The following is a 10,898-nucleotide window of genomic DNA, read 5'->3' on the forward strand; positions in this document are numbered from 1 at the left end:
CTGATGGCAGCTCTGTTTTTTTGCAGAGGTCTTCGTTTAAGTTCCTTTTAATTTCATGGGTCACTCTAACAAAATTTCTGCAATTGCTGCAAGCTGGCAATCCCCATTAGTGCCGAAGAGATTCCTGCTCCGATCTGACAGATGGCCGAGGTGGGGGAAGCTCCACTAGGGTATGAAAATCTTCTAAAGGGGTGTAGTTTCAATTCCTTATCCACAAACTCCGCCATTGCTGATCGGTGAGTTTGGTTCTTCAAATTCACTTTCAAGGTCAGATTGTTCTTCTAGTTCGAAGCTGGTTTTTTTGTTTTTTGTTGGGGCTGGGGAGGCTTCGTGCATGTAGTGTCTCGGTTCTGCTTCGTGGTTTGATTTCCTTTCCTCATTAGTTCTTGTTTTCTGAGTTGTTTTGCTCCATTTCTGCAAATACCCACTTTGAGTTTTTTTATTTCCTTTGATTTTCATGCTTGTTTTTACTTCATGTATGCAGTGAAGTGGGCACAATTTTTTTCCTTTTCAGAGAGTTTGCGTTTCTCATGATTTTTCTGTTTAAAGGGGCCAGTATAGTTTGGTTCTTCAGATACTAGTTTCAGAAGCTGTATTATTTTGCTTATATTTTTTCATTATTTGTTTTGATTTGTACATTTAACGGTCCTGTTATCATTTTCTTTGGGTACGGATGCAGGTATCTGTTTCATGTTTGGAACATCATTTTGCTCACTAGATTGGTTTTCTGACTTTACGTAATTGCTTTTTTTTCCCCCCTTTTTTTGGGGACGTTTTGTTTCGTTTATTCAGAAGACCCATTGCAAGATTTTGTATGTGTATCCTTTCTCTTTTACTATTTTTGGCAAAATTTTTGCTTTGTTTATGAAGACAGAGGGTTCGGCCTTTTTTTTTGGGGGGGGGGGTGCCTGAACTGCTTGTTTCATTGCGTATGATTCCCCCATTGAAGCGTTTCTTCCATGTGTTTAAGACAGATTCCCACCCCCCCTCCCCCTCACCGGGTCGCATTTTGCCCCTTTTCGTAAGTTCAATTCCAAATCGTTTTTCAGATTGTTTGCTTTTTTCTTTATGCATGTGTGTGAGTGTGGGATTGGTTTGGTTATGGAGGAGAGTTTAGGACTGGATTTTGATTTTTTTTTTTTTTTGGGTGAATAGATTTTGACTCCTTACTTGTCTGTCTGTGTGTGTATTCTTCCCTGTGCCTGCCTCTCTCTTCTGTTGAAGAGCCTTATATCAAGCTTTTTTTGGTTTCTCTTCTGCTTTTCGAACAGGGAATAATAGCAATTTGGTCGCACATGTTTTAGTTTTCTCAATGATTCTTTGACAAAGAACAGACAAAAGATGACTTTTCTCTTCTGCATTGCTTTTGGTCTTTTCTATGCCCACTTTGGTAGAAGGCCATTATGTTGGATCTTGGATTTTATTGCTTATGTTTAACATTAGTGCATGTCTTTGTAGTTTGTGTGTATGAAGATGATAAGATGTTTTTTGGGCTTAAGAAAAAAAGATGTCTTTTGTGGGGTTGTATTTCCTTTAATTGTTTCTTTATAATTTCTATCTTTCATGTTTTGATTGATCTGTTCATACTCAAATCCCATTTTGAGGTGGTAGTTTGGTGTCTCTTTGACCCATCTGAAGATTTAGTGGTACTAGCCTGCATTATTTTGTTCTTCAGTACAAATAGATAGTTCCTGTAGTTTGCCTTTTTGTTTCGCCGAAATAGTTCTCCCATTTCAGTGAATGTCATTTGTGTGTATTCATTTTTCATTATTTATTTATTTCAGTTTTGATGTTTGATTCTTGGAAGAATTTTGCTCTCTTTTTTTTTTTGTTGAAAAAGGTATTTTTGAATCTTTTTTGTTTTCAAGGTATGAAGGGCATTATTTTCTCCTACCCACCACGCTTATGGCTTGTTTTATTTCTTTGCTCATTGATTTCAGTTTTTCCTAATTTGTAGAAACCCCCACCATTTTTTTGAGGGTGGATTTTTGGTATATGTATAAAGCCACTCTGGTTGTCTGTTTCTCTCCTTATTTTTGGTTACTTCAGTCTCTTTCACGTTACCCATTCAAATGTGTTGCGTCTACCTTCATTACTTCATTCTTTTCTCTTTCTCTCCTCCAGTTCCAGTCCAAGATTAACTTTGGGTGTTTGGGTGGAGACCAAAACAGATGTTATTAATTTGAATGTGCATCAACCAAATATTTGAATTTCTGCATTCGTCCCCCTTTCACTTCCCTCTCCATACAGTTGTTCAGCATTCAATCTGCAGAGTTCTTCTCAATGCTTTCAAGGAACAGTCAACAGTTGTTGGGCATCCTGGATGCTGATCTGGGTGGTCTGTAAGTGGGCATTTAGGTTGACTGTTTCTTCCATCTTGTTTGTTATTTTGGCCCTGATGCTTTATAAATTTCCAATTATTCCAACAGGAACAAAACTCTGATGCAGAATGAACTTACCACCTTATTTCTCTCTATCTATGTGGGCATTTAGGTTGACTGTTTCTTTCTTTCTTTGTGTGTGCGTGAGAGCCTGCAAAAGTTGTAGCAAAACCATAGTTGTCATGGCGTCGCCATGGCGCCGCCATGGCGTCCTGGCGCTGGGAGAGGTGGCATATCGAGCTACGCCATGGTGGATGTAAATATATCGTTCGATATGGCTTCCATGGCGACGCCATGGACGCCATACCACGATATGTTGGCATATCGGTCGATATTTGTACATATAAAAGTTGGATTTAAATTTTTTTTTTTAAACCATGTAATAGCTTAGATGCTTTGCTCCAAATCACACACACTAAAGAAAGACTATTGCTATCAAGCTTCAGTAAACAGGTTAGCCTATCATTTGATTTTTACTATTGCTTTCAATTATTTGACAGGTTAATCTATATTTTCAATTTTTCATACTTTCATATACACTAATGGATATTTGTTACACTTTCATGAATTAAACCATAGTGGCATAGTATATTAGTAGTAGTGTAGTACACTTTCATGTTGATTTTTGATGTTATAGGACATATATTATAGCATACTAAATGACATTAAAAATACAGAAAATAAAAAATTAAACATGGTTGACATGCTCGCCATGGCAATGCCATGGCGGGCGACATGTCGATATATCGACGTGACACCCTTCCACCGACTTGGATCGCCGTGACGCCGTGACAACTATGAGCAAAACAGGGGCTCTGTCAAAGCCCAATTTTTTTTTCTCTCTCTCTCTCTCTCTCCCTACAATACAGGGGCTCCACCTACCTCAACAGTCCTCTCGACAAACCTGCTTCCCTTCCTTTCTTTCCTCCCCATCTACAATCTCCTTATCTCCAAGCTAGCTCGGAGCCAATAAAGAAAAGAGCTCAAAAGATTTAAGCGTTGAAACACAAACACTGTTGTGAACATACTAGGAGCGCAGAGCTGCTGAAGAACTGTCTCGCAATCTCCTCCTCATCAAGCTTGTAATGGTAGGGTTCGGGCCTAGCCTGCAGAACAGCCTCCTAATGATGTGCCAAATGCAAACATTGCTAATATTTGAATTATGTAATATTATTTATAATGTCACTGTTTCTTAAATGTTCGGGACAGTTTTTGGGATGTTGGGACATTGAAAGGCCTGCCCAGTTGATTCAGTGTCAGTTCTTTCTTTAGATACAGTGACTCTTATTCTTTATTTTTCTCCTACTGTTTATATCCCACCATTTTGATTCTTTCAGAGTCTCTTTACCATTTATAATCCTTCAGCCCAGATAATAGAATAGGCTTATCATTTTCATTATTGGTTTGATGAGTGAATAATTGTTTATCTTGGGTTTTTTTTTGGTCTAAATATATTCCTAGATGTCTTTTTTTTTTTTATTCCTTTTATAATGGCTAAACATTTAGTTTAGATTTTCTAAGAGATTGCTGACCTTTCTCTTGTAGGCCAATTGAGGAATGGACAGGACCAGACTGGATTTAAGGGGTCATCACTCTGGATCAACGCAATCAGAAGAGTCGGCTTTAGACCTGGAGAGGAACCATTGTAGTCATCCTAATCTGACTTCAACTCCACCAACACTGCAAGCGTTTGCATCAGGTCGTCAGCATTCTGAGAGCAATGCCGCCTACTTCTCCTGGCCTACTTCTAGTCGATTGAATGGTGCTGCGGAAGGTCGAGCAAACTATTTTGTGAACCTTCAGAAGGGGGTGCTGCCTGAAACTCTTGATCAGTTGCCAACGGGTCAGCAAGCAACCACTTTGCTCGAGCTGATGACCATAAGGGCTTTCCACAGCAAGATATTGCGTCGTTATAGTCTTGGCACGGCTGTTGGGTTTCGAATTAGACATGGTGTATTGACAGACATACCTGCTATTCTTGTCTTTGTTGCCCGCAAAGTTCATAGACAATGGCTCAGCCACATCCAGTGCCTGCCCTCTGCCCTTGTGGTGAGCAAAACAAGATTTGGCTGGTAGCTTAGCTACTATATCGACTCTGAAATGTCAATAGAATATGCAAAATGAATGCATAGTAATGATGGCAAATTTTTGGGTTAATAGCAACAAAGCTCTTACCAATCTAACATTAAAAAGAAAAAGAAAAAGTAATAGAGCTTAATATCTCAAATTCAAACAAATCGATACATGTCTAGATTGAAGAACCCAGGCCTGACATGGTTTTAGGTTCAACAAGCTGTTTTTTTCTGGTCCCAACTGCGATTTTGATTACATGCTTAAACCTGGTTGTAACTGGGTTGGACAGAATTGTTCAGACAGTTCATTAGCCTTAATACACAAATATGTTCTTTTCATCTTCTATTCAGCTCATTTTTGTAATGGGAAGTTGAATCGGTTTCTGGATTTCATGTATAGGGACCAGGAGGTGTCTGGTGTGATGTGGATGTTGTGGAATTTTCATACTATGGTGCACCTGCTCCAACTCCCAAAGAACAGTTATACACTGAGCTTGTGGATTGCTTACGTGGAAGTGATCCTTGCATTGGCTCAGGCTTTCAGGTATCCTGTACTAGTCTCAAGCAAGCCTACTATTTGCATGATCAATTAAATGATTGATTAAGTACTGCTTATCTGCGATTTTATTTGTTATTATATTAATGAAAAGGATGATGCAGGCCAATTAGATCGGCCTGTGGGTTATGGGCCCACTAATGGAATGGTAGAAGAGATCGATCTGATGGCTTGATATGAGCCAAATCCGCTCTCATATCTAACGGTCAGTTTTTAAAAGAATAACTACTAGATTTAAATAGTAATTTTCAGGATAAAATCAGATTTAAAATAACCCCAATAATTGAGATTGAAGAGGTGAAGTAGAGTGGAGGGAGGGGATGGTCGAAGAGGTGAAGTTGAGTGGAGGGACAGGGTGGTCGATGGATCCTCATTGTGATTCGTTATTTGCGGTGTTTTCCCTATTTTTTTTGGGCTTGCAGCGGCTGAATATGATTGTTGTTCAAATTTCTCTCGATGAAGGTCGGCATATCATACTGTAGTCCTTGGCTCCTGTGTTCCACTGTGATCAGTGATCACTAATCACTTGCCAACTGCCAATACTTTTCGATCAGTATTCCATGACAACCATAATTTTCCTATATTTCAAAAAAAGGAAGGGGAAAAAAAAGAGAGGCAAGAATGGTTACCAATCCTAAGATCAGATGGTTGTTCACTGTCTTTCCATGGTTAGTTTGTCCGGTGGATATGATAATCCGTACACGATCATCAATATGGAAAAATGCCCTTCAAAATGAAGCATGTTCTCTTAAATGTTGCTGTCTGTGTTCTCTATTGCAGTCGGAAAATTTATTGCAGTGAGAATACCCCTAGTGCTTTTCAGAAGTCTGGGTTGTATATTTCACAGTTTTAAGGATCACTATCATATCGTTTAGATTGTCTGATCTTTATCAATGTCAGATTTTCTTGATCCTCTAGTAGTATCAGGATTCTGCACGCTGGAATGACCGATCCTTAGTTAGGATCATTTAATCCATACCTGTCCGGATTGGTACTGTCTGTGAATGATCTCATTTCTGGTACTGATCTTTAAATCCTTCATAGTTCCACACTGTCTTTCTGTATTGTTATGAGCCAAGGCATTGCATGCCAACTTGAATATAATGTGTTTTGTAAGTTGTAGTGTTGAAGTTCTTGGGATTTGTGTCTTGTGTATGTGGATGTAGATTGGATGTAACTACACTCTTGGGAGTGATAACCTTAAGTATTTACTCTATATGGGATTTTCACTGGACAGTGTTTTGTTAAAAATCATGCTCAACTTTGATGTTTTTGACATCCTTGGGACGATTTACCGAATGCAGCTATGGGAAGGTTTACAAAGATTTAGTCTTAAAGATGATTGAAGTTAAGTGTTTATGTTTGTTGTAATTTGGGTTTAAGGGTAGTATTTCTGTAATAGGGGTACTATTGTCCTTGTACTCATTCCGGAATGTTCTCCCATCTATTATAAATAAGAGGGCTGTGAACATCGATTTCACAAGCCATTCATTCACGTTTTCCCACATGGTATCAGAGCTCGGAGCCACATCGGGATTCCAACCCTAATGCCGCAACCTTAGAAACTCATCTCATCATTCTCTCTCCCCCTTCTCTTTCTCAGTTTTCGAGGCAACACCACCAACCGCCTCCGCCTCTCTCTCTCTCTCTCTCTCTCGGCTTCTCTTCCCTAGCCGCAAGCACCACCAGCCAGCGCCGCCTCTGTCAGCACCGCCGTCCACCTAAGCCAGCGTTTCCTGCTGCCTCCGACACGATCGTCGGCGTCACCTGCTAGCTCCTCCCGCTAGCCCTTTTCCGTCGAAGATTTCTGCCTGCTTTTTTTTTGCCGTTGCCGCCTTTACTTGCTGCCGGCCTTTTTCTTTTTCTCTTGGTGGTGAGTTGACTCCCATCAAGGGCTCTTCTTTGGTGATTGGTATGTACTAAATCCATTGCCAGGGAGTTTTTTATTGATGATTTCTTGGGATCCAAGTTGTGATAGTTGTGTTGTTTTGTGGGCGTCTTCTTCTTCACCAGCAATATGGACTCAGAATTTTGTACCGCCTCTACGGGAACTGATGGGACCACATCTCGTGATTTTCCTCCTGCTAATCCCATCAAATTAAATGGGACAAATTGTCTTATGTGGTCACATTCTTGCTTTCTGGCCATTGGTTCCCGTGGTATCCGTGGTTCGAGAACTCATCTCGACTTGGCGAGATCTCGGTTTTTTTGAGAAACCGAGTCGAGTTCCAATACGATATTAAAAAGTACACTATCTCGGCGAGATCTTGGGTCGACCCAAAACTCGACTCATCTACCTCTTGTTTTACTTACCTAAGTCGACAGAACTCGACATATCTCGGTCGAGTTCTGTCCGAAGCTCCCAATAGTACTATCTTCTTCCCCATTTGAAGCTCCTTCTTCATTTTACCTGTGGATTTCAAGACTTGACCTTCGGGAGAGGTGATTCAGCTGCACAGTTGAAGGATTCAACTACACATCTTCAAGATTCATCACAAATTTGAAGGATTTTTCAAAGGTAAACTATTTTTCCCCAGATCTATTTTTTCAACACATGAGTTTGACAATCAAAGCAATGGGTCTGGTTTTGGGCCCATATTCCCAGTCCCAAACCAGCCATACATGCCTCAATATGACAGTGGCAGTGGATCTCACGCCTCATGGCAACCGCCTCTTCCATACCCTAGGAGAGGGGACTTGGCATATGTTGATAACAACACTTATATGAGTGTTGTGGCAAACTATGTACAAAACTACAGCAACACTATGACATGGGAATTCTTTGTGGATCGTGTTGGGATTGAATACATTAACATATCACATTTTATGTAACATTTGTTTAAAGATTGATGTATTGTACACTTTAAGTCTTTAACATTTCTAATGCTTATTTAAGTTGTTTTACATTAATTGAATGCTTTGATTGCTTTCTATTACTAAATTATGTGTAGAGTAGGGTATTTTAGTATGTCGTCGCCTACCAACCTATGGTCCGAAGTGAAACTCATATTTGGACTTTGTTTTTACAAAATCTGATAGTGCCATTGTGTTTAAATGACCTAAAATAGGCTGAATACCAGGACTTGGCATATGTTGATAACAACACTTATATGAGTGTTGTGGCAAACTATGTACAAAACTACAGCAACACTATGACATGGGAATTCTTTGTGGATCGTGTTGGGATTGAATACATTAACATATCACATTTTATGTAACATTTGTTTAAAGATTGATGTATTGTACACTTTAAGTCTTTAACATTTCTAATGCTTATTTAAGTTGTTTTACATTAATTGAATGCTTTGATTGCTTTCTATTACTAAATTATGTGTAGAGTAGGGTATTTTAGTATGTCGTCGCTTACCAACCTATGGTCCGAAGTGAAACTCATATTTGGACTTTGTTTTTACAAAATCTGATAGTGCCATTGTGTTTAAATGACCTAAAATAGGCTGAATACCAAGTTTCAAACCCAAACTAGGTCTAAAACCCATCGAGTTGAGGCTTCGAGTCGAAAAAAAAAAATGCACCAACTCGGCGAGATCTCGACTCGACTCGGTTTTTCCAAGGGTCGAGTTGGTATCGAGTTCTGAGTTTTAGTACCTTGGTGATATCTTTGGGTATATTATAGGAACAATTATGATGCCTATTGAGGTTGGTCTTGCCCAAGAAAAATGGATGACATCTAATTTCTGTGTGATGTCCTACCTTATTAATTCTATGGATCCCGAGATTGCTAGTGGGTACCTTCTCCTTGACACTGTTGCCAAGATTTGGAAAACTGCCAAGGATACATATTCTAAAGTGTTTAGGAGGTGGAGGAATTATTAGGAACTAGGAAGGTGCAGTTCTGATGGCTTTCTCTAATTTTTATGGGGAATGCAGTAACTCGGTGGCTGAGTTGAGAGCGCTACGAGATGGGCTGAAAATTTGCTTGGATATGGGGTTTTCGAATTTTGTGGTTAACTCAGACTCGGCCATGCTTGTAAACATGATAAACCAGAAAAAATGCAATTTGTGGAAGGGGTGGTACTGGTTCTAGGAAATCATAATGTTTTGTAATTCCACCCAGCCTGCCATCACCTTTGCTTTCTGGGAAAGCAATAGAGCAGCCGATTGGCTTGCTAATTTGGTCTGCGAGACGGCTTCCAACAATGTTTTCCACTCTGGGTCTGTGCTCCCAGGGGGCTCTGGGTGAATTCTCTGGGAAGACAACACTGGTTTACTAGTTCTTAGGAAATAGGTTATTTATTTGTTTTTTTCTCCTAATGTAAGGGCTTGGGTTTTTCATGAATGCTTGAGAGTTATTGTCTGCTCCTTTGGGTTGGGTTAAGGGGGTTATGTCCCCCCCTTGTATTCTGTTTTATTCCCACTATGATTAATAAAATTTAGGAGCCTCCCCCGGGTCCCAAATAATATTCGGGGTTAAAAAAAAATATATATTCTAAAGTGGGTAACACTACCCAATGTTATGACCTTCGTTAGAAGATTCATTCAACTAAGCAACAAGAACTCTCTCTTTCATAGTATTATTCCAAATTGAGAGGTATGTGGCAACAACTTGATTTTTAGGGGTCATTTACTGTTGTTTGTGATGAGGATGCTACCACTTTCAAGAAGTGGGAAGAAGGTCTGCGTGTTTTTGACTTCCTTGTTGGTTTCAATATGGAGTATGACCACATCCGAATGCATGTTTTGAATAGAGAGCCTTTCCCTATACTGGAACAGGCATATGCTATTGTTCAATCTAAGGAAGGACGTCGTACTGTCATGGTTCATCCTGTTCCTCAGGAACGATCAACTTTATCTAGTGGCCCTCAGCAGCCTTCTTGTGGAAATCTTTCTTACCCTGCCAGTGATCGGTTCAGTACCGACCGTTCCCCCTTGAAGTGTGATTTTTGTGGTAAGGAATGACATACTAGGGATCGTTGTTGGAAACTTCATGGGCGTCCTAGTGACACCCGAGACCGTGGTCAAGGCCGTTCTACTTCCAAGGCACACCAGACTTCATCTGAAGAATCCACTACTGACCAACCCCTTTCCCAAGAGGAATTTAATCAACACCTGCGTCAACTTATGACACTCCTTGATACTTCTTCTATTTCCACTCCTTCGGCTGCATCGGCTACGTCTCTGCCAGGACCTCCTACTTCCACTCCATCCTCGTCCACATCAGGTATTTCTAGTGGTAATTTTACCTCAGTCATGTCCAATTCTTGGATTATTGACTCTGGTGCTACAGATCACATGACAGGTTCCTCTTCTCAATTTTTGCATTTTTCTTCTAATTCTGGTTCCCATAAAGTAAGGATTGCTGATGGTTCTCTTTCCTCAGTCTCTGGGAAGGGTACCATCAAGTGTACTCCCTCTTTACATCTCTCTTCAGTTTTACATGTTCCTAAATTTATTATTAATTTATTGTCTATTAGTAGTCTTACCCGTGATCTCAATTGCAAAGTAACTTTCTTTCCCACTCACTGTGTTTTTGAGGACTTGAAAATGGATCATACGATTGCATGTGGTAAAGTGCTGGGTGGGCTCTATATGTTGGATAATACTTCTACTGCTTCTGCTTTGACTTCCTAGACTTCTGATTCTGCTTTGGCCGAACTCCATCGGTGGCACCGTTGGCTTGGTCACCCTCCTTTACATGTTTTAGCTACTTTATTTCCCACTTTAGTTAAAAGTTGTATTTCACCTACTCTTTCTTGTGATGCTTGCATTTTTGCTTAGCAAACTTGTGCTGTTTATTCTATTTCTGATAAGAGAAGTTTGCACCCTTTTAGTTTAATTCATTCTGATGTGTGGGGCCCTGCTCGTTGTGTTTCATTTTTTGATTTCCGATGGTTTGTTACATTTATTGATTGTTTCAGTCGTACCACTTGG

General features: G+C 39.9%; 1 protein-coding gene across 2 annotated transcripts in view; it reads left to right on the plus strand.

The window, feature by feature from the left end:
* Positions 1 to 10,898, plus strand: part of LOC122650331 (protein NARROW LEAF 1-like) — a 15,500-nt gene continuing 4,602 nt past the window's right edge. The window contains exons 1-3 of one of the 2 annotated variants that reach the window (XM_043843727.1): positions 1 to 267; positions 3,927 to 4,430; positions 4,854 to 4,997. In XM_043843727.1, the coding sequence (XP_043699662.1) occupies positions 3,939 to 4,430; positions 4,854 to 4,997 (636 nt within the window). In that variant the 5' untranslated portion in view covers positions 1 to 267; positions 3,927 to 3,938. The remainder of the gene's footprint in view (positions 268 to 3,926; positions 4,431 to 4,853; positions 4,998 to 10,898) is intronic. The other variant, XM_043843726.1, reaches the window with a different exon arrangement.

The sequence above is a fragment of the Telopea speciosissima genome, chromosome 2, assembly GCF_018873765.1.
Source record: "Telopea speciosissima isolate NSW1024214 ecotype Mountain lineage chromosome 2, Tspe_v1, whole genome shotgun sequence".
Lineage (NCBI taxonomy): Eukaryota > Viridiplantae > Streptophyta > Magnoliopsida > Proteales > Proteaceae > Telopea > Telopea speciosissima.